Source organism: Gossypium arboreum, chromosome 5, assembly GCF_025698485.1.
Source record: "Gossypium arboreum isolate Shixiya-1 chromosome 5, ASM2569848v2, whole genome shotgun sequence".
NCBI classification, from domain to species: Eukaryota; Viridiplantae; Streptophyta; class Magnoliopsida; order Malvales; family Malvaceae; genus Gossypium; species Gossypium arboreum.
In genome coordinates, this window is record NC_069074.1 from 15,027,764 (window position 1) to 15,052,659 (window position 24,896).

Genomic DNA, 24,896 nt, shown 5'->3' on the forward strand with positions numbered 1-24,896 from the left:
TTATTTATTATTACATTTACCATTACCGTTATTATTATTATTATGAGTATATTTTTACTATTATTAGAATTATTTTTTAGTTTCAATTGATACTTATATATTTATATATTTTATGTATATATTTATAGTTATTTTTCAATATTATTATTATTCCTAGTAAATATATGTATACATATTGAAATACTATATTATACACATATTTTAATACCACGTTATATACATATTATTATTATATCTATTTTTATCCTTATTATATTTGTTATTAATATTAGTATATGTTTTATTACATGTGTATATATCTTTTAATATATATATATATATATATATGTATATATTTATGTAATATTATTAACAATTTTTTTAACATTATTATCATTTCTAAGATATATGTGTATCGTATATGCTTTTATATATATATATATTATGTATATATCGTTAGTATTATTAGTTATATGTTTTTATCCTATTTCATGTACATATTTTATATTATCCTTATTATCATTATTAATATTAGCATATGTTTTATTATATGTATATATCTTTAATGAATATATATATTTGTGTAATATTATTGATAGTTGTTTTTTAAACATTATTATTATTTCTAATATGTATATACTATTTAAATTAATAATATATTATGTATACATTTTTTATATATTACATATATATATCTTTTAATATTATATTTTTATTATTATGTATATATTTTAATACTACGTATATATTTTTTTTATTTCTATTATTACGTATATATTTTAATACATATATGTATATATTTATATATCGTTATTATTAGTTTTTTTTATATATTATTACTGTTTTCAATAAATATTGTATATATTTTAATCTAGTATTATATGTTTTACATATATATGTTCCCTACTATTTCATATTTACATTATCACTATTATTATCATGTTTAATATCATATGTATTGTTAACGTTTTATACTATTATTATTTATATTATTATTATTATCGTTTTCGTTATCATTTTATTTTCATTTTCATTTTGCCATGTTTTATTTATTTTAATTTATTTATTTACTTATGTATTCGATCATTTTATTTTCCTCATGCATTTGTTTATATTTACATATTACTAGCCTTGCTATTATTTCATTTTTATAATTGCTCATATTATTGTTTTTGACATCGTCGCACCTATTATTATGTTATTATATATATTAATACCATAATTTGCTTTTATGTTTTACTATAAATCACGTTATATTTTTTTACTTAATACATTAAAATAATTCTTTCATAAAAGTAATATTCCGTATTTGATAATTCGAGACAATTGTGCCCTAACTTACTGGGTTTCGATTTTTCTCATTTAACCTAAATAACGGAATATTCTTTTAAATCAATATGAGTTTTGAAATAAATGCTTACTCTCGAAGGTGCGAGGTGTTGTGTCCTAACTTACTGAATACGACATCTTGTTACCTCGAGATAAGAGCTTTTGTAAATAAAGGCAATATTCGGTATTAAGAAATTCGAGAAAACGTGCCCTAACTTACTGGGTTTCGACTTTTCTCGTTTACCCTAAATAACCAAGCATCCTTTTAAAAAAATTAGAATACATTAATTTTAAATAAAAGCAAGCTCATTCTCAGAGTTCGAGATGTCGTGTCCTAACTTACTGGACGTGACATTTTATTACTTCGAGATGAAAGAGTCCTTAACATCTGTTTTAATTTATTCGATCATTTTTAAATTAGCATTAGTACGAAGAGGGATCGTAGTTTAAATTCTTTCAAGTTTTCAAATCTTCGACACTAAGACACTAATTAATCAACTAGGTACCAATTTTGGGCGTATCGAGGGTGCTAATCCTTCCTCGTGCGTAACCGACTCCCGAACCTGTTTTCTTGATTTGCGCGGACCAAAATCGTTGTTTAAATAAGTCAAACCATTTATTAAAAATAACCACTTTTACGAGGTGACTCGATCACACCTCGTCAAAAAGATTGGTGGCGACTCCTCTATTCGTTTTAGTTTTCAAAATTCAAGTCGGTTTTCCTTTTTTTTTTCAAAAAATGGTTACGATAATGACGATGATGAAAAAGAGAAAGTAATGAAGAGTAACGGAGGGGTTCTTGCTCCTCCAGTTTAAAGTGATGTTATAAACTAAGCCTTAATTTGATTCATGTCCATGACTTTCTCAGGGGCAATGCTAGGATCGCAGTATGCTATCTCAATGCAGTACTATTTTTAACATTACATTTTACATACTAGAGGAAATAAAACCAAATAATAAATTTAAACATCTGCGAGTACATCAATGATGCTTCGCCTTTTATTTTTTACTTATTACTGATACACAAATATTCCGAAGCTATAATAAAACCGAAACTCGATCAATTTCATCTCCTGCCGGCAACACACTTGGCTTGTCATATCCAAACGAGCTTAAAATGTGCAGCAGCCAATTTTTATGCATAACTGCACATACCATATAGACATGAGCTTCCTTTACCACAATTATTGTTGCATCCTCCACAGTGCTTCTCGTTGGATAACGGGCTCACGCACTTCCCTTCACAGCAAATCTTGGAGTAGTTACATGTCCTGCCACACCTCCCACAGTTGTATTGGTCTGTCTTGAGGTCTACGCATCTTCTGTTGCAGCAAAACTGGCCCTTGGTGCTGCAAATTTCAGGGCGTTTGTCGCACGTGAAGAAAGGACGAAACCCACCTGCTCCTCCAAATGAGGTCGGCATTTGGCTATCTGCCAGACGACGATAATCAGAATTTTCGCTAATGCTGGTGGAGAGAGTAATGGCCTCCAAGGCCATTACCATAGCCAACATAAAGAAAAGTTTGACGAATTTCATGCTTTTCCGAATATGAACTTAAGCTTATAAAAACAGCGGAAATATAGATATGAATGGTTTGGATATGGTGAAGAACGTAAGCATCCATGGCGGTATTTATATAGAAGAAACGAAGCTAGAGGTAGTCAGAATTTACTGCAGTGCATGGTATTGGGATCCATGGGAAGCTGCTTTTGGTTAATTTGTGGGTAGTCTAATCCAATGAGTACAGGAAATTGAAGTAACGGAAATTAGGCCTCATGCATTAATGAAGAAAACATAGTTGAAATTTTGGATGTAGGTAGGCAAATCACCTCTTTGTTATCAGTTTAATGGTAATTTACACTTTCACGAACCTTGAATTTGATATTTCACGGACCTTTTGAGCTCAAAATATTTACTTTACATTTTGAGTTTGAGTATATGATAGAAATTAATTATGCAATAAAATTATTTTTTTATAGAACACAAATCAATAAATCACAAGGTTAACATATATTTTAAGTTTTATATTTTTCATAAATTTAAAATTTATCACTATACTTTTATTTTTAGGAATACAATTACTCTTTTTTCAAATTTCAAAATTTAAGTTTAGTTGTTAATACTATTAAAATTATTTTGTTAAATTCAGATTTATTAGTCCTTTATTTAGTTATATGGCTACCAAGTGAGTATTTGTTTTATTTCAAAATGTGACATCAACAAATTTAACAAAAAAATTTAACAATTTTAATAATTAGACTTAAATTTTAAAACCTGAAAAGTAAAGAGAGTTAATTTCTAAAAATAAAAATAAAAATATAGAGACTAAATTACAAATCTATAAAGAGTATAAGCACTTATAACATATTTTCACCACACCAGATAACATATTTCATCAACTTTCCACTCACAAACAAACATAAGCTTTCGATCTAGTTTGTTTGCCAAAAAAAACTAAACTAGATTATTATTATAAATGATAAAACTTGTAAAAATTTTAATTTAACAAAATAATTTTAACAAGTTTAACAACTTAACCTAAATTTTAAATTTAAAAGTAGCACCTAAATTTCTAAAATTAAAAATAAAGAAATTAAATTTTAAATTTACAAAGAATAAATAAAATTACCACATATTTTAACCTAAAAATAGAGTTACTGAGTATATGTCTATATCATTCAAAATTCTTTCTACATAACCTACCTAAAGCTTTTCGGTTCTTATTCGATCAAACCGAAATTTGATTCATGTTTATGAAAATACTATTGTTGAGTGTTTTTCTTGTGTGTCTTCGTGTTAAGGAGAATTGTGTATTTATAAAACACGAATAATGTTCATCGAAGTGACGTCCTAGGTAAGTTCCATGCATGCTAACACGTATGCTATCCTAAACTTAGCATGTATGCTGATCTAGACTTAACACATGCCCGTTGGTTCACTCATTTGACTTCGCACCCTCTACCTGCGAATACCTAGGGACATGCGAACTAGGCTTACGAACCCTCCTCGCGAGCCCCTAATATACGGGTCGTGAGTTGGTAGTTCGGATCATATTCGGATTTCGAATCGGTAATGAGAAATATCATAACAATTACTGATTAAGATAATTATTTGTTCATTTTGAGATATTAATTTGTAAAGTAGGTTATCAAGAAGAAATCATGACACATCAAATTATGAAAAGAGATAGTACGAAGAATTATGCTGGAATTCTTGTTTTTCCAAATTAAAGTGATGCTGGGAAGCCTTTATTGAATTGACTTTCATTACTCTCAGCTCAGGGTTAATGCTGGGGACGTAGTATGCAATTGCTACCACGACACACTCCATATTTTTAGTTAGGTTATATGTATATATGGAGATGGAGAAAAATAAAGCTTCTTTAAATATCTGCGGGCACATCACTGGTGCATCGCCCTTTATTTATTACTTATTACTGATACACACAATATTCCAGATCTATAATAAAAGGAAACTCGATCTCTTTCAGCTTTTGAAGCACACTTAAGCTCGTCATGTCCAAACGAGCTGCAACCAATTTTATGCGTAACTGCACATCCCATATAGACACGAGCTGCCTTTACCACAGTTATTGTTGCACCCTCCACAGTGCTTCTCGTTAGATAACGGGCTCACGCACTTCCCTTCACAGCAAATCTTGGAATAGCTACATGTCTTGCCACACCTCCCACAGTTGAATTGGTCTGTCTTGAGGTCTACGCATCTTCTGTTGCAGCAAAACTGGCCTTTTGTGCCGCAAATTTCAGGGCGTTTGTCGCATGTGAAGAAAGGACGAAACCCACCTGCTCCTCCAAACGAGGTTGCCATTTGGCTACCTGCCAGACGATGATCAGAATTTTCGCTAGTGCTAGCGGAGAGAGTAATGGCCGCCAAGGCCATTACCATAGCCAACATAAAGAAAAGATTGAGTAACTTCATGTCTTTCCGAATATGCAATTAAGCTTATCAAAAAGTTGGTAATGTCGATATGAATGGTTTGGATATGGAGAAGAAGGTAAGGATCATGGTAGTCTATATATAGAAGAAATCAAAATTGACAGCATTGCTTGGTATTTGGATCCATGGGAAGCTGCTTTTGGTTAATTACTGGATAGTCTAATCCAACGAGCACAGAAAACTGAAGAAGTTAGGCCTCTTGAATTAATGAAGAAGGCATAATTAGATAATTGAAATTTTGGCCGTAGGTTGGCGGATGAGACTCTTTGTTATCATTTTGATAATAACTTATACTTTCCAGTTCCACGCACCTAGATTCTCAGCTTTTATGTTACGCTTTGAGTTCTAACTATATTATTGTCTAACAAAAACAATTGCATACAGTTTTACTTTCTTTTTTTTGCTAGCCCATACAACAAAAGGAACTGCCTTAATAGAAATCAGATTCCAATATAGGCATCCTAAAGTTAAATCCCCTGCCAACGAACCACACGCCTCATGCTATTCACCTCCCTCCACCCCATAATACTTACAATCAAAGCTATCCTTCCTTACGCCATATATTCCATTGCCTCCATGGACAACTTCTATGATTAATCATCAATAACAAAGCCGACAAAGCTGACAAAAATAAGTTTTCATCAACTTTCCAGTTTTGTTTGCCAAAATGAAACTAAAGGCTAATATTTGTTCAATGAGTAATTCTCTCGTAATTTTAATTTTATCCATTTCCCCTTTCATTTTTGTTCTGTATATATGTATATATATACTCACAAGTCACAAGTAATGTGTTTGTTTATATTGGATGGAAAGGAAAGTGATGGAATTAGCCCTTTACACGATCTTCTTCTTCAACACATGTACATCCTCTCTTTTCTTCCAACTAAAGATGCTGTATACGAATCAGTGTTTTGTAGGTGGAAAGATTTATGGATTCCAGTCACAGACCTTCGTTTCCTTTGACGACAACTAATTAACTGATGATGATGGTCATACGGTTAGACGTGATCGAGTCCATTCGTGTTTTATTGATCGCGGACATGGAGAATTAAATAGTACTCGGTCAATCACAACAACAAGAACAATGTTCATTACTTACGTGAACAATCAAATGTTTTGGATATCTTTAATTTCATATTTATGAATACATTAGTCAACAACAATGTAAAAACAAATGTTGTGGATATCTTTTCAAATAGTAACATGAAATCATTGAAACAATAATTAAATTTAAATTAAAAAATAACTACATCTAGCGAAACCCAACGCCAAGTTGTGAAGGCTCGCCCTTATTTATTAATGGTAATTTCAATGACTATATACGACATAAACATATGGTAGCTGCTAGTCATTTAATCAAATATCTCACAGAGGGAAATCTGCCAGAGTTTCTACGCATAGCTGCACATCCCATACAGACATTTACTTCCTTTCGTGCATCTATTGTAGCAATCCCCACAATGCAGTCTGTTGGACATTGGATTCACACACTTCCCTTTGCAGCAAATCTCCGAGTACTTACACTTCTTACCACACTTCCCGCAGTTGAACCTGTCCCACATCACATTCACACATTTTCTCTTGCAGCAATCAGGCCCAGGGCTGCCTGCCGCATGACACACTCTCGGGTATTTGTTACACGTCATCATGGCCCGAGGTTTTTGAGCAAGAAACCGGCTCATAATCCCAACAGAAGTGGGTTCGGCTTGGCTACGATCTCCGTCACCATCATTGTCGACAAACAACGGTTCATCGCCAGATGGTGTGGCGGAGAGATTGGTGATGGCCAAGGCCATTAACAAGGCAAACAAAATGAAGATGTGGAGAGCTTTCATGTTTGAGAGGTGATGGAAAAATAATACGATATGCTTTGGATAATTGGGTGTGATATTATGTACAGGAATTTATAGACAAAATTGGAGGGTGACATTGCATATTATAAGGCAAACGGAGTTCGTTTTTAAGTAGAAAACAATTTTTTGCATGGTTTGGTTCTGGGCCGAGATTGCTGTTAGTGGGGTGGTCCAATTCGACGTGTGTTTTCAAAATATTTAAGTAAACTATAAGTTAGGCGTCCCAAGAAAAATTATACCTAAAAATTAGGTGAATTTCATCCGCTTGTATTTCTATGAACAACTATCATTTTCTTAGCCACTTCATGGTTTCATAGGTTGAGTTTTTAGATTAATTTTTATTTTTGTTTCTGTGTGGTCAACATTCAACTTTTTTTTTCCTCAACGTTCATATATAAATGCCAGAATATATCTAAAAGAATTTCTTTTTATAGTTCTGAAATATTGATATTCCCATACAAGTAAAAAAAAAATAACACAGAAAAATTCCTATAAATATTTAAGGTTTGGCTGTAATTGTTTTATATATTTTACCGTGAAATAAAAAATATCTACAAACGGATTTAAGATACTATTATATATTATTATAAAATAAAAATTATTAAAATAAACATATTTGCGTCTAAACTTTATTTATTTCATTCACAATATATGGAATAATGCTTTAATAGTAAAATGGCCCTAAATTATATCCTGATTCCCATACTAAGTGTTAAGAAGTAATCCCCAAAATGTGTTTCCATAAGACAAATTAACTCTTTTATTAATGACGATAAAAAAAAGAATATGTAGCACTTTCAGTCGATAGTAACTTGGCCAATGGGCAGAGGACGTTTGGAGGAAGAAGAAACAAAATATCAATTTTAATTAATATTTTAGTTATTATTGACGACCTGTTCGTAATTTTAAGAACTTTTTTCAATTAAAAACTGTTGTAAGAGTCAATTACACTCTCTACACATCTTGATTAGCACTTAGTTCCAAAATTGATAATTGCATGTAGAAATTGAGCAGCGTCCGAAGCAGTGCCAATTACTTCAAGTGAGGAAGAATAAAGTAAAATAATAATCAACACTCAATAATTTCATTTTTTTTTATGTCTGCAGAATTTTATCTAAAAAATAATCTACTATCTTAACACATCATACAACAAGTGATATTATTAACACTCATCAGGTTAGCAACCTCGCTTTTGCACATAAGATCTAAATCACTCTTTTAAATTTTATCTTTAAAAGACAAAAATTAAGTAAATTATCTTTAAAAGGACAAAATCAAATAACTCACATGATTATTTACAAAATGTAATTTAAAAATAAGTTAATAACAAAATAAGTACTAAAATTCTCTATACACCTACATAATTCTTTCAATATATATATATGAGAGATTTAATATTTGTTAAGATAAAGACCACTTTTATTTTAAATTCATTTATAATGTGACATTTTTTATGATTTTAATCCACTTTTTATGACTTTAATATTTTTACTTAAACCACAATGAAATAATAACAAAAATCAATGAATTAAATTCTCTAATTTTTTAATGCATCCTTCAATTAATATTTCAATTAAATATTTTTATTATAAATTGAGAATAATTAATATTTTGTTTATTATATTAAAATTTTCCTATTACATTATTTACTCGAAAATATTACTTTTACAGTAATTTTATCATTTTTTAGATTTAATGATAAATTTGGTCACTAACATTTGCATGCTTTATTAAAATGATCCTAATTATATTTTTGAGCCTTTTTTGGCCATCAACCTTTATTTTTTCAATCCGCTTTTCTAACAGATTTAATGAATAAATTCAAGGTTTCAATTTTTCTTTTAAAAGTTTCAATCTTTCATAGATTTGTTTACTGAGAAGTTTTTCTATTGAGTTAATTTTTTTAGATAATTACGCTTATTTTCTTTAAATTAAGAGTTATTTTTTAATTTAATGTATTATTTATTTTATTATTTTCCACATGTAATTATCTTATTGGGTTGTCTAAGTAATGAATTATATTTTATTAAAATATTCCACATATAAAATTCCACATCATCCGTTAACTTTTTAACGGTATTTTCATTAAATCTGTTATAAAATGCAGATTGAAAAAAGAATATAGGTTGATGGCCAAAAAGGCTAAAAAATACAATTAGGGTCATTTTGATAAAATATGCAAAAATAAGTAACCAAATTTATCATTAATCTTTTTTTATTCAAAATAGTTTTAATTAAAAACATATTTTTGTTACTTTGATTAAAAGATTTATGTAATAGTATTAAACAAATAAGTTGTATGTATCAATATACATATGTCCTTTACTTCCAAATGGTTACATGAAAGCATTGAAACAATAATTAATTTTAAATTCAAAAGGTAACTACAGTTAGCGAAGCCCACACCAAGCTGTGGTGGCTCGCCTTTATTTGTTCTTAGTAATTTGAATGACTATATATGGCGTCTACATATTCTAGCTGCTAATCATTGGATCAAATATCTCACAAAAAAGAAAGGCCCCGCCAGAGTTTCTATGCATAGCTGCACATCCCATACTGACATTTACTTCCTTTGTTGCAGCTGTTGTTGCAGTCCCCACAGTGCAGTCTGTTGGACATCGGATTCACACACTTCCCTTTGCAGCAAATCTCCGAGTACCTACACTTCTTACCACACATCCCGCAGTTGAACCAGTCTGTCTTCACATTCACACATCTTTTCTTGCAGCAATCAGGCCCCGCACTGCCCGCCGCACGACACACCCTGGGGTATCTGTCACAAGTCATCGGCCCCCGAGGTTTTTGAGCAAGAAACCTGCTGGTGAACCCGACGGAAGTTGGTTCATCTTGGCTACGATCTTCGTCACCGTCATTGTGGACAAATAACGGTTCATCATCAGATGGGGTAGCGGAGAGATTGGTGATGGTCAGGGCCATTAACAAGGCAAGCATTATGAGGATGTTGAGCGCTTTCATGTTGGAAAGTTGGTGGAAAATAATACGATATGCTATGGACAATTGGGTGTGATTTATAGGTAAGATTGGAGGTTGACATTACATGATAAAAAGTAAACGAGTTCATTTTAAAGAAGATTTTTGCATGGTTTGGTTATGGGCCGAGACCGCTGTTAGTGGGGTGGTCCAATTCAACGTGTGTTTTTGAAATATTTAAGTAAACTTAGTTAGGCGCCCCAAGACCGAAAAATTAGGTCAATTTCATCTACTTGTATTTTTATCTCTATATATAATTATCATTTTCTCATAATTTTATATTTAGAGTTTTCAGATAAATATTTTAATTTGATTTTTTGTTCCTGTGGTTGAGATTTATAGATATAAATAACTGCTAGAAAAGGATAGATTTTTTCCTTTTGAAATATGGATATTTACATACAAATAAAAGTTTTTTATAATAAAAATAATATATAGTTTCATAAAAAACATATTATGTTTTTATTTATAAATATGTTCATTTAAAAAAAAAGGCATTATATGCCAAGTATTGAATCAGATACAGAGATGCAAATGGAGTGGATAACAGCTCCCTTACATGAGACCAACCACTATAAAGTAGTGTTCAAATGCGTTAAGAAACTCCGATATTTCAAGCTTGGCTTACAAAAACCGTTATACAACCACTCAAATAATATCGTTATTATATTAAATTACGCAACATATATTTATGAAGAAATAAATAATTTTTATTGAAATAGTGAAGTTTAAACTTTAAAAATTATGATTTTTAGGGCTAAATTTTATAATGTATGTGTAACTTTTAGATTTTATATAAAATATAAAAACAAAATTAACCTCATAATAAAATTTGATATTTTGTAAAAAATAAATTTTTAATTTTTTTGTTGAATTAATACCCAATTGATGGTGATAATAACTCAATCATAAATTTAAATAATAATTAGATTTATAGCACACACTTAAATTACGATGTGGATGAAAAGAAATATTACGTAACAAATATATTTATTAAGCATTCACATAAAAATCTCTTTATAATCATATCTTTATTGATTTATTATATAAAAGATTTTAAAAAAATCCTTCATAAAATCAAGCATTTAAAAATACTTTTTACGTTTATTATTAAATTAAATTTTTAAATATCATACTTTTAATTATAGTAATTAAGATATATTAACATATCAATTTAAATATTATAATAGACATATTGAAAGTATTTTTAACATATGTTGATATTCTGTGATTAATGTAAAGTAACATTATTCAACTAATAATTAGTTGAGTAAACTACGTTAATAGTCACTCAATTATGGATAAATTTTGTTTTGGTCATGTAACTATAAAAATAAAATTTGGTCCCTAATGTTTTGGGATTTTTTTTTCTTCACCCGAACGTAATTTAATAGAGACATTCTTTTACTTGATCTAATAATAAAGTTAGTCCTCAACTTTTTATATTTTCTGTCAATTTGACTCTAAAATTTTAGAAAAAAATATTAAAACATTTAAAATTTTAACAAATAAATATATACAAAATTTATATTCTTAACAATTAAAATTTTTGGAGAACATTTTAACATTAAAACTGATGGCTGATGTTTCCAGTGCCATTTGTATTACACCTGGATAGCGCATAATGAAAAATGAGACATGGTAAATAATTTGAAGTGTTAAAACATCAGTACCAATAGTTCTCAAGTCTCAAATCTAAACAACCTCAAACCAGCCTTTGCAAATTGCAATAATGTTATTTCACTGTTGTTGCTCCAGAAATGCATTCTCATGAATAAGATCTTTTGTCTTTTTATTGCATTGCATGATTTTAACCTTTCTTGTTCACGAACTGAATGGCGAGGCTGATGCTGAAGCCAACTTGGCTATCAAACTTGCTAGTGCTGTTTGGTTTTAACCATTTTGCTATTTATCATAATCAATTAAATGCTGGATGTTTATGAGATCTTTCTAACACTTGCAGAATGTCAAATCCAGGAGGAATTGGCCTAAGTCATTGATTGTGCTGGTAGAAGTTTTCTGGTTTGTTGTAGAATATATTTACCTATAAAACACAAATGAGTCAAGGATTTTGTTACTCTTTGGCTAAAATTGTGTTCTTGTGTAGGTGCAAAATTTTGCATTCGAACCCCAGAAGTTGGTATTATTGTTGGCCTTCAAGCTCAGCTCTGCAAAGGAACAATGCAAATACCATTTTTAGTTTTGTTTGTGGCAGATGCATGTTAATGGGGTATCAAATTCAAATCGCCTACATTTTGGTTTTGTTTTAAAGCCTTATTCTACATATTGTTGTGGGAACCTAAGATCATCCATAGTGAAGGGAAGGGAGTGAGTTCCTTTTTGAGAAATCCATTAAGGTCTAGATTTACCATTCTTGAGTGTTATTTTGGGTCCCTCTTCACCACTCCAGATTTCCATTTAAATAAATGTGTTTAATTCTATAGAAAATTGTTCCTATAGAAAATGTGCTTGGAAAATTTTGCAAAGAAATTTTGTTGAAAATTTTAATTGTTAAGAATATGAGTGTTTATGTATATTTGTTAAATTTTAAAATTTTTATAAAAGTTTAGGTAAAATTGAAAAAAAATATTAAAAGTTGAGTATTAACTTTATTATTAAATCAATTAAAAGAATGCCTCCGTTAGAATTTAACATTCGAGTGACCAGAAAAACAATTCCTAAAATGTTAGTGACTAAATCGTTATTTTTTATAGTTAAGTAACCAAACTGAAAACTTGAGTGATAATTAAGATGCTTAGAATTTTATTCGGTAATAACTCTATCTTACATCAATAAAATTAGCACAACTTCTATATTAAAACTAGCACAATATTTTTTAACTAATAATTATAAATTAAAGTGTAATTATTTTTAAATGTGTAATTCTTACAAATTCAACTTCAAATAAGTTATAATTATTTTAAATGTATAATTATCTCGACCTCTATTTTACTTCAACTTTTTTTATTTTTTAATATAAATTCAATAATATGTTGGAACATAAAGAGTATTCTTATTGATTCAAAAATTTGTCGAACCGTGCTTTTATATAAATTATAAATAATTTTAACAAAAAATTCATCAAAATAAAAATAGCATTTCAAACTATTTTTAATCAAGAATAAAATATATGTCAAAAAAATTATTAAATAAAATAAAAATGTTTTGATTTTCAGATTTCTAACTTCAAAAATTTGCACAAATCAAAATAATTTATTTTATAGAATGTTTGTATTTCTTTGCAGAAATTTGGAAATTTTTATTTTTTGAAATTTTCATGAATTTAATAATTTTAAAGAATTTTTATAAATTAGAATATTTTAAATTTTTATTTTTTAATTTTATAATGAATTTTGAAAGTTTTTAAATATATTTAGAAAATTGTTTATTATTTTTTAAGAGTCAGAAATTTTATTACAATTATATGACAGATACAAAATATATTTTGATCAATTATAATGTAGAATTAAACCAATCATGATCGAACATATGTCATGTGTTTTGACAAAAGTAATTAATGTTATCTTCAATTGTTCTTATTTACTCAATTTTGAATAGTTTTAAAATTAAGTAGAAAGATCCATAAAACAATTATATGGGACGGGTAACAGTTTATGAACAATCAAATTTGGCAAGGCAATCTTTCAAGTGAGATTATTGAGCCGTCCATCAATGAACTTAGTCACTCCCTTTATCCAACTTTTAACCAAAGGAACATGTACATGTTAAACTTCTTTAATTGTAGGCTTCTTTTAGTTATAATCGACATCAGATTCAGTCGTTTTGAGGCTCTTCCAAGTTGGTTAATTCCTAGGCTTTTAACAAAATCTAACTTTTTGAAACCCCATATTTTACATGATTCATCGTTTTCTTCATCCCTTGCCAACATTGTTTCCAAAAGAAAACAAACCAGAAAAAGCAAAATCTGCTAAAGAACAGAACAATATCAGGTTGTTTAATGTATTAAAGGCAGACTAGATTCCCCAATTTGGTAAGAAAGGCATATATTCTCGATAACACAATAAACAACACTACTTTAAGAAACAAAAAATGTTGTACAACATAGATGTGAAACAAGCTCAAGGAAACCCCTTTAGTCTTCATGATTGCTGTCAAGGAAACCCCTTTAGTCTTCATGATTGCTGTTCCATATATATATATCTATAACAAATTTAACAATCTGCTATTTCAGAATTTAGTTTTCTTTTTTTTCCCCCTACTCAATATATTATCTACAGGCCACCTCACAAACTATAAAGACCATGAGCTTCTGTTGTCTTGTAATTTTGAGCTTGATCTTTGCTCTGCCATCTATCTCTTTTGCAACTATGGTTGGAAAAAACCAGCCATGGAAAGTTGACACAATCTTGGAGCACCAGATGGAAGCTACTTCAATTGAGAGCACTGAAAGTGGAGTAACAGGAGGGCTTAGACCATGGAAGGGTCAAAGCAACTGGCGTCACCAGCATCACCTAAAGAATGTATGTAAGTTCACTGAATCAACATACATAAGCCACCCAATAGATGCAATGAAATGATTTGCAAGAGCTTTCAACAGGTGCATGGGATTCTAAACATCTTTGGATGGGGGTTACTGTTGCCCATAGGAGCAATAGTGGCAAGAAATTTCAGCAAGTTCCCTTTGAAATGCGATGATTGGTACCAACTTCACACGCTGTGCCAAACTTCTGGATACATAGTGGGTGCGGTTGGATGGGGCACTGGCATATGGTTGGGGAATTCTTCCAGGCAATACACTTTGAAGGCACATCGGATTCTAGGGATCATTGTGTTTACATTGGCAACTCTACAAGTAAGCGCAGAGTGTCTTTCTTTGCATTAAATAGCTTTAGATTTCTGTGTGGTAATTTTCTTTGTGTGGTTCAGATGTTAGCCATGTGGTTACAAGCAAAGAAAGAAGATGAATGTGGCAAGTGGTGGGAGATATGCTATAATGTATTAGGGTATGTGGTGATTGTTCTTAGCATAGCTAACATATTCGAAGGGATCGGCAATATCCGAAGCCATGCTGCCGAGAATTGGAGGTGGGTTTATCTGGCGATGCTTATAGTTTTAGCTCTGATAGCCCTGGCATTGGAAATATATAGATGGATCAAATCCAAGAACCAGCAGCAGATGCCATTTGATGACAACGACATAGATGCTTCACAACAAATTTAAATCTCCTTTTTCCTGTTGTGTATGTGGTTTCCACTTCAATTCGGGGTCAGATTAAAAACTCACAGGATTCTAGAACCGGAAAAGAAAAAAAAAGTGCAAAAACCTGAAACAGAAAATCTGAGGCAAAACTTTAGATGAGATCATCAAAACAGAGGGAATATCACATCATCTTGATTTATGCTTTCAATTAATAATGCTTTTGTTACATATATATATATATAGGAGTGAGAGACAATTTTTTACTTAGGTTCAGCCGTGGTGAACTAATGTCCAAAGAGCAAAGGTTCAAGTTTAATTAGTTACATGTTTCTCTTCCAACTACCAACACTTTATACAAATCTTAAAATATCTTTTAAATCAAAATATTCAATTTTATTAAATTATTTTTAATATTTTTAATACATAATTAAAACTTTAATTATTTAACTCCTTAATACTATTAAACTTTTTCAATAATTTATTTTCTATTACATATAACTCTCAACTATTATATTGTAACATGTTGAAAAATCAAAGATAATTAAACTAATTTATATTCTGTTTCTTTTAAACCCTTTTCAAAACGTAACCTTCTTATTAAATGATATTGGTGGAGATTACGAGTTCAAATAACCATTAAATTAAAAATTATATAAAATTTGATTTTTGTTTCATCATCTATTAAAATTAATCATGTACTTGAGGTATTTTATTGATTCCTCAAAATTAGGTCAATTTGGATTTCTCAAAAATAAAAATAAAATTTTAAGCATAATGATTTTTTGGCTCCTTATTCTATAAAAAATTATTTTAGCTCTTCATTTAATTTTTTCATCTATTTTTAACCCCTAAACTTATGTTATTTGTGAAATCACCCCGAAATTGATCAAAACATATTAAAAAAGAAAAAACTCAACTCACTGAAAATATATTTAGAATCACTATTAATGTATTCGCTCTTTTTGCTGACCGAATCTTTAAAAGAACTTGCAGAGTTTGGGATATGCTTACTGTAAAATGAATTAATACAACCTTATATTAAGTTTAGAACTTGCAAAGACCTATAAGGTTTCGTTAAAGGTTGGGTTGATACTTGATAATCATTATGTCATAGCATTCGGTTGATACTTGACAATGTGACTATCAATCACATTGTGGCTAAATGTTTGTGTTTTTACTTATTGGTCACCATTGAGCACTTTCCTTGCTTGCGGGCCAGATTGCTTGATCGTGTAGGTGGCAGCTTTGGAAGAAAGCCTGGTGAATACCTGTGTAGAGGAATGTAAGTTTAGCTTATCATGTTAGTGTTACTAACAAATGTAAAGCTGTTGGTTGAGTTGCATTAAGGCTTGCACATTCAAACTGGTTTGGTTCTCTGATCATTACTTGGTAGTAGTTTTGAGATTATGGTCCTTCGTCAGGTCTTCTGGAACTTGCAAAACATGTTAGTCTGAGTTGCCCCAACTTTTAATTTTTTGGATTGATGACAATTGGGATGCTTGATTATACGTCAGCACCAGAGAACTTCCTTTCCATTTGTTCACAATACTAGCCGGACATTAGCAAATTGCAGATATGAGGTCTGCAACGCTCTCGCGACACCAGAAACGCAATATGAAGTATCCATTCAAATGTCCGGTGACTGCGTGCAAGCGGGAAGGATCATTTTCATGTTACTATCTAGAAAATGGATTAATAAGATGTCGAAACTATTTTCAAATCGAGTTTTGGAAAATGAGAATCGATTTTAAAAACGAAAACGGGAGTCGCCACCAATCTTTTAGGTGTGATTGGATCACCTTTAAAATATTTTGTTTTAAAATCATTAGTTTTGGTCCAAGAAATAAAAGAACGGGTTCAGGAGTCGGTTACGTACGAGGAAGGATTAGCACCCTCGTAACGCCCAAAAATTGGTACCTAGTTGATTATCAAATGTCTTTAATGTGCACAAAGCATGAGTTCTCCTGCTGTGTCATATTTTCAGCAGCCAAAACCCAAGAAATAGACTAAATTATCTAAAAAGGTCTATTTCTAAGCATGTTTACGGAAATGGGCAGATTACACAATTATTTACCGGAAAAGGCCACTTTTTGCAAAATACGCCTACGTGGCCGCGTTTAAGGGAGAAATTGCCAACAAAGCCCGCCCTTGGGGAGCTTTTTTTCCACGTCAGCAAAACGCGCTTACGTGGAAGCGTTTTGCTAACGTGGCAAAAAATGCTCCCCCACGGGCGTGCTTTGCTGGCAAATTTTCAACCCCAATGGCTAATTTTTTTGACCGTTGGAGGGTCCAACGGTAAAAAAATATATATAAAATCCCCCTCCTATTATTTCACACATAATTTCTTCATAATTTAGCAAAAAATCTCTACAATTTCTCCCTAAAGCTCTCAAATTTCTCATTAAATTTCTCAAAGCTCTTTATTATTAGTTATTTACTTTAATTTTTTTCTAAATTAGTATTTTTTTTTATAATTTCAAAAATATTTGATCGTGTTAGCAATTGCCGAGGGATTAATTCGTCTCGATCATAAACATATCTCCGTCGAACAAATGAAAATGGTAACGGTTTATTTTAAAATTTGAATATTATTTAATATTTTTTATTTATGTAATTTTAATTAATTTGTATTTTATAATTTTTAATAACAGTCTGTAGATCGGATGTTACAATGTTATATTCGTAATATGTCTAGTCCACCATCATCGTTGATAGAAAATTTGTAATGACCCGAATTTTTACAGTTATCAAAAAAGTGCATTTTGGTCTCCGTTTCTAAAAAATAGATTTGTAAATATTTATTAAAAATATTTACGAAGTTAAGAGAGTGATTAATTAAAGTTTAATGAAGCAAATTAGCTTAAATAAAGGATAATTAGATAAAAGGATTAAATTGAATGAAGTGTGAAAGTTTAATTATAGAATAAAGAAAATTAAAAGGACTAAATAAGTAAATAAACCAAAAAGAATGTCAAGTGTATGGCAAAAATAAAATACAAGTATAATAAATATAATACACACATTTGTAATACATATATTTATTTGCTTATTATTTAAGTAAATATTAATGTATTTATTATTATTAAATTAATATTATATGATAAATAAATAAAAAGTTGACAAATGTATGGTATGTATAGTGACATGTGTGATACTAATATACATACATTTGTAAAATACATGTATATTTACTTATTATATAAGTATATTATTAAATTATATATTATTATTAAGTAAAAGATATTTACATAATAAATAAATTAAAGAAAGACAAATGTAATAATATATGTGTATACAAATGTAAAATAGATATTGGATATTAAATAGATATTTTATTATAGAAAAGAAAGAAAGGATGAAACGAAACAGAGAGCAGGGGAAAGAAAGAAGGAAGTAAAAAAAGAAAGAAGGAAAAAGGGAAAAATTGGGATTTCAAGGCTTGAAAGTTAAATAGGTAAGTCAATTTAGCCCTTTTTACTTAATTTTGATGTTTTGGAAGCTTTGGGACAAGGTTTTGATGAAATTAAGTGAATATTTTGAAAGTTATTAGATTTTTAAATATTGTTCATGTTGAATAAAAAGATGAATTAAGGGTTAGATTGATAGGAATTCAAGTTAGAAATGAAATAAGGATTGAATTGTAAAATAATTCATAAGTTTTATGTTGTAGGGACTAAATTGATGAAATTTCGAAATTAGGAAAATATGCTGGAAATTTAATGGTTAAATATGAGTTTAGTTAAAATTGAGTAGAAATAAAGTATGAATTAAGATAGAAAAGTAAGTGAATTTAGTTAGGATTAAATTGAAATTAAAAGTAGAAAATCAACATTTTGCACTAAGACTATTTTGGACAGCAGCAGTAGTCTAAGTTTGAAAAATCACCAAAAATTGTATAAATTTAATTAGAGGATTAATAAAATATGGAATTAAAGCTTATTGAGTCTAGTTTCTTATAGAAGAAACAGCGTAAGCAATTGAATTGTAAATTATGAGATATAATGAATTTTGTGAGACAAGGTCAGAATGAATTCGGGTTCCCCTATTCTGACTTTGAAAAATCACCAAAAATTGAAGAAAAACAATTAGAGGCTTAAAGTTATATTTTTAGAATTCATAATGAGTCTATTTTCATGAGAAATCAATGGGAATATTATCCAAGTTCTGTACTGTGAGATAATTAATTTTTAGTGAAGAAGGGTCGGAACTGTCAGACAGCAGAATAGGGGTGAATTTAAAGAATAAACTGTACCTAATGGCTAAACTAAAAATTCTAAAAATTTTATGGTAAGAATATATATGAGTCTAGTTTCAGGGAAAATTAATGGATATTAATTTGGAGTTTCTTAGTTCAAGTTATAAATAATTTAGTGACTATGACACAGATAGACAGCTTGAATATTCATAAAAGTAAATAATAAAAATTATAGATAATGTTACTTACAAGTGTGTTATATACACTAAGGATGTATGGAGAGGAGGAGGAGGAAAAATATGTATGAATATTCATCTAGCATGGCTAATTTGCATGTTTTAGGCTCAGGGACTAAATTGAATAAAAGTAAAACTTTATGGGTAATTTTGTAAAAATGTCAGAAATGACCAAATTGCATGAAATGGATTATTTTAATATTTAAATTACAAAATTGAATGAAATTATTAATTTAGTTCAAGATCGGGGGAAAACATGTTTTAGGGATTAAATTGAAAAGTGTTAAAATTATAGAAAATTCTGATATTTTATAGAATTCATGGATTGTTATCAATATGTATGAGAATAATATCTAGAAATAAGGATTAAATTGCAAGAATTTTATTTTCCTGACCGTAAGGATGAAATCGTCATTAATTAAAAGTTTAGGGGCAAAATGGTAATTTTTGCTAGAGCATTAATTAAATGCATTAGAATATGAAATGAATGAAAATGATGATCAAATTTATTTATAAAGATCCGGACGACTCAAAAATGAGACTTGATCGTGGAAAATAAAAGATATCGGATTAATGAAATTATAAACACAAACAAGCAATGAGGTAAGTTTGTGTAACTTGAATTGTATTTTAAATACTTGAAATATGTGGTTATGTGATGAAAATATGATTTGAATGTTCAATTCATGATAATTGATGAAATATTGCTAATACTCGATATAAATTGAAAATAAAGCCCGGTTGAATGAAAGGAAAATTCGATGGATCTCTGAAAAGGAATTGATGGTAAAAAGATTCTAGCCCAGACGGGTGATCGTATTCTGATACAGCCCTTTCGAATAATACGTGTAAAATGGATTTAGCCCGGACGGGTAATCCGAATTAGAGTCTGAATTTAGCCTGGACTGGTTATTCAGATCCAAGCTCATTAGAGTAATTGTCATTGCAGGGGATTCAGCCTGGACTGGTAATCCCGACAATACTCTATGAGTTTATATTACAGGGGATTTAGCCTGGACTGGTAATCTCACTATAAAGATGAGGTTCGCAGGAGTGTGCTCTCTGATGTGAAATGTGTAAGACCATGGTTGAAAGATACCATGGCAACGTGATATGAAATGTGTAAGACCATGGTTGAAAGATACAATGGCAACGTGACATGAAAAGAATAAGACCATGGTTGAAAGATACCATGTCAACCTGATATGAAATGAATAAGACCATGGTTGAAAGATACCATGGCAACGTGACATGAAAAGAATAAGACCATGGTTGAAAGATACCATGGCAACATGACAGAAAATGAATGAGTAAGACCATAGTTGAAAGACACTATGGCATCATGTCAAAGATAAATAAGACCGTGGATGGGAGACGCTATGACATCTATTGAACAATTGATATTCAGGTAATACTTATCAGATGACGAATGGTTATATGAAATGGTTGTGTGAAATGTTTACAAGAACTGGTCATATGGAAATATATGTACAAAATAGTTGTATGGAATAATTATGAAGATAAATAAACAAAATAAGTATAAGTACATGGAATATAATTTATGTCAAGTTTGATATAAACTATTACCGGAAGAAATATACATAAAATATATGGAAATGATGGAGCATGAAATATTGATATAATGAAATGAATGATATATGCTTATGAAGAAACGGTAAGAGCATGATATGTTTCATGACATGTACATATATGATTATCTTTGATATGTTGATACAAGGAAATTATGTAAGTTGAGACTATTATTAAACTCAAGTGCAATATGTAGAGAAAATAAGTATATCAATGTTGAATTTAGATGAAATGTGTGCAAGTATACTAACAATGATGTTGTTTGACGCTTAGACAAGTGCCAAACTATTGATTGAACGGTAACATGTTTAATTATAAGGAGCATTGAAATAGTAAGTACTTAGATGAAAATAAAATTTAAGATTTTGTGAAATTTTTTTATAATCCCGATTTAATTCCGGTTGGTTTCTAATGTATGTTTGGGGTTTCGAGGGCCCAATAGAGAGACGTTATGATTATTTCTAAAATATGAATAATAAATGACTCATAATTATCTGAAAATTTCAGTAAACTCCGGTAATGCCTCGTACCCTATTCCGGCAATGGATACGGGTAGGGGGTGTTACAAAATTACTTGAAGGAAGTGGGTTTTTGGCACGCGGCGATTATAGGCCGAGGGTGCAAGTTGAACCTGAAACTTATAAGCGCGTTAATAGAGAGGTGGAGACCAAAGACGCACACATTCCATTTTCCATGCGGAGAGTGTACTATCACATTGGAGGATGTCCGGTTACAATTAGGATTGCCGGTGGATGGGCCTGCACTCACTGGGTCTATTCAATCTGCTGATTGGGGAGCCATATGCTACGATCTTTTGGGTGCGATTCTGAATAATATTTACGAAGGTCGGATCAAGATAGGCTAGTTACGAAACACATTCCCGGAGCCGAGGAATGATTCAACTGAAGTAGAAAGAATACGATATGCTTGAGCATACATCCTTGAGATGATTAGAGGTTATCTGATACCGGAATTGTGACAAAACCTCGTACATCTGAAGTGGCTGCTGAAACTCGTTGATTTTAGAGCAGCTGGCAAACTTAGTTGGTGATCTGTCGTGTTGGCAACATTGTACCGGGAGATGTGCGGGGCGACGCCACTGAATAAAGCCAAAATTGGACCGCCTATCACTACTATAATCATTGGTTTGGTTTCGCTTTCCATTTTTACGTCCTCGAGTGAACCACCCATACACATTTCTAATCATAATGAGGTAAAATTTTTATTTGATTTTACAATTATTCCATAGATTTAAAATAAAATTATATGCTGAAAATTTATTTAATTAGGTGGAACCATCTGGCGAGTTATGTTGGAATACCTACCACTCTTGAAAATAAACGGCTTCTATTACACCAACGGTCGGAAGCGCAAGTAAGTATTAAATAATATATATACATAAAATAGTTGTTTCATATTTAGTATTTAGTATTTAGTATAATGTATATAACTAATATTTTTATCCCGTTTATATAGTTTCAATGGACACTATACAAGTATCTGGTAATACGGGCTGTAATTTCGAAAGAATTCTTTCACAATCCCAACATTTGGCATGTTAAAGTCTCATTGGTCAACTATGCTACTATCTAGATGCACCAGAAGGAAAGAGTGTTGCGAGAATTTAGATTCTGACAATCGATTCCTAAGGAACTTGTGGTGCTCGATGATCAGTAGAGAATCTGTAACACTCCTTACCAAGACTGTTGCCAGAATCGAGCACAAGGCATTACTAAACTTAATCTATCACTTAAATAGTTTTAAATCGTTTATTTAAGCTTTTCGGAATGTGCTGCCATTCTGCGTCGTAGTCGCCTAAAAATTCATATCTCGAGTTTTGAAACTCAAAATTAAGATCCGTAAATTTTCCCTGAAACTAGACTCATATATCTATCTACTGATTTTTTCATAGAATTTTTTACTTGGCCAATTAGTACAGTTTATTAGTTAAAGTTTCCCCTGTTTCAAAACTCGACTGCACTGATCTCTTCTTACTACGAACCATGTTTCTTCTTGTACAAAATTCATATGAATAAGCAGTTTGTTTCTATTAAAACTAGACTCAACAAGGATTCTAACCATATAAAGTAAACCTTCTAATTAGTTTTTTACAATTTATGGTGAATTTCCAAAGTTGAAATAGGGGATCCAGAAATCGCTCTGACCCTATTTCACTAAAACTCAGATATCTCATAAAATATAATACCTTTACCTATTTTGCTTATTCCATAAGAAAATAGACATAATAAGCTTTAATTTCATATATTATTCATCTTCAAACTATGTTTCTACAAATTTTTAGTGATTTTTCAAAGTTACATCATTTCTGTTACTTGAATCTGTTTTTAGGTTACTTTCACATTTTTCATAATTTTCATGTGATATTCACCATTCAATCATACATATTAATAAACATGTATATCATCGGCCATTTTATTAGCTAATCACTAGCAAGTATTTGCACATCATTCATTGTTCATATTATACCAAAAGTAGCTAAGTTTCTATACATGCCATACCCAAAACAAAACGTCTAATTATACCGAGTTATTTCTTTGATAGTGTGATCGGCCTCCGACGTTTCCTTCAATCCCTGAGTGGCTAGATTGTAATGGCGTAAATTCAATGTTATCGGAACAGTGGTTTCGTAACCACAAATCCGATTTAAAGAGAAATTTATTTCAATATTTTTGCTTGAAAATTTATATGATAGGAAAATCGTATGAAAATATTGATAGGAAAATTTTATCAATTTAGTGATTAGTTAGAAAAAGAAATTATTGAAGAAATTGGGTAAAATAAGGTATCGGGACCTCTATCTCGTAAAACCGAGTCAAAAATAATTTTATAAATATTTATGAAATGTTATTAATGTGGTATTAAAATTTCGTTAGGAAATTTTAATGTTTGGGTAGTCAATTAAATGAAAAGGACTGAATTGTAATAGGTGTAAAAGTTGTTAGAGTGATTAAATAGCTTATTAGTCTAATGAGAAAGGATATAAAAGGCAATTAGACTCAAAAGTTATTTGGGCTGGACGGCAAGGGTATGAAATCAGCAGAAAAATTGATAAATTAAGGGTAAAATTGGAATATTGCAAAATTAACTAAATAAAACTAGGACTAAATAGGAAATATCTAGATTTCTCTTCATTTCTCTTCAATTCCAGCAGCTAAAAACGCCATAGGAGGGTTCTCTAAGCTGGTATTTCATAATTTTTGCACCAAGTGAGTTAATCCTTGCCTTTTTCTTGTAATTTTTTGTGTTTCTAAGACTTTTACAACTAGATCCTACTATTAAATTCATTAGTTTTTGATTTCATGGATGAAATTTAAAGTCACCATGGTTGAGTTATATAAGTTTATGATGAAATAGAATGAAATTAAAGCTTTAATTTGTTTATGAGATGATTTTATTAGGCAATTTCAATGGAAATTGATTTTTGGGACCTAATTGTGAAAATATTTGGAATTAAAGTCTATTGCTGAAATTCTGATTCCTAAAGGTTGTAAACTAGTTTAAGGTGATAGAATAAAATGTTAATTGAGAAAAATCAGCTCAATTGAGAGGCTAATTGAGTAGGGATGAAATTATCATTTATTAAA

The 24,896-nt window shown here is 30.3% G+C and overlaps 4 protein-coding genes across 4 annotated transcripts; 1 reads left to right on the plus strand and 3 right to left on the minus strand.

The window, feature by feature from the left end:
• Positions 1 to 4,687: 4,687 nt before the first annotated feature.
• On the minus strand, positions 4,688 to 5,459 carry LOC108450989 (stigma-specific STIG1-like protein 1). Its single transcript, XM_017748739.2, has one exon. It carries the CDS (start codon positions 5,246 to 5,248, stop codon positions 4,850 to 4,852), a length of 399 nt encoding a protein of 132 aa, XP_017604228.1. The 5' UTR covers positions 5,249 to 5,459; the 3' UTR covers positions 4,688 to 4,849.
• A 902-nt stretch (positions 5,460 to 6,361) lies between these two features.
• On the minus strand, positions 6,362 to 7,181 carry LOC108452688 (stigma-specific STIG1-like protein 1). Its single transcript, XM_017750486.2, has one exon. It carries the CDS (start codon positions 7,099 to 7,101, stop codon positions 6,658 to 6,660), a length of 444 nt encoding a protein of 147 aa, XP_017605975.1. The 5' UTR covers positions 7,102 to 7,181; the 3' UTR covers positions 6,362 to 6,657.
• Positions 7,182 to 9,364: 2,183 nt separating this feature from the next.
• Positions 9,365 to 10,167, minus strand: LOC108452581 (stigma-specific STIG1-like protein 1). Its single transcript, XM_017750376.2, has one exon. The coding sequence runs from the start codon at positions 10,093 to 10,095 to the stop codon at positions 9,652 to 9,654; it is 444 nt and encodes a 147-aa protein (XP_017605865.2). The 5' UTR covers positions 10,096 to 10,167; the 3' UTR covers positions 9,365 to 9,651.
• Positions 10,168 to 14,171: 4,004 nt separating this feature from the next.
• On the plus strand, positions 14,172 to 15,533 carry LOC108452738 (cytochrome b561 and DOMON domain-containing protein At3g25290-like). The gene is made up of 2 exons (XM_053027424.1): positions 14,172 to 14,923; positions 14,998 to 15,533. The coding sequence occupies exons 1-2, from the start codon at positions 14,645 to 14,647 to the stop codon at positions 15,289 to 15,291; spliced, it is 573 nt and encodes a 190-aa protein (XP_052883384.1). The 5' UTR covers positions 14,172 to 14,644; the 3' UTR covers positions 15,292 to 15,533.
• The last annotated feature ends 9,363 nt before the right edge of the window (positions 15,534 to 24,896 follow it).

Coding starts and splice junctions, on each gene's coding strand:
- LOC108452688 (XM_017750486.2), bottom strand. CDS start 7,101: ATGAAAGCTCTCCACATCTTCATTTTGTTTGCCTTGTTAATGGCCTTG.
- LOC108452581 (XM_017750376.2), bottom strand. CDS start 10,095: ATGAAAGCGCTCAACATCCTCATAATGCTTGCCTTGTTAATGGCCCTG.
- LOC108452738 (XM_053027424.1), top strand. CDS start 14,645: ATGATTTGCAAGAGCTTTCAACAGGTGCATGGGATTCTAAACATCTTT. Junction 14,924..14,997: donor TTACATTGGCAACTCTACAA/GTAAGCGCAGAG, acceptor TGTGTGGTTCAG/ATGTTAGCCATGTGGTTACA.
- LOC108450989 (XM_017748739.2), bottom strand. CDS start 5,248: ATGAAGTTACTCAATCTTTTCTTTATGTTGGCTATGGTAATGGCCTTG.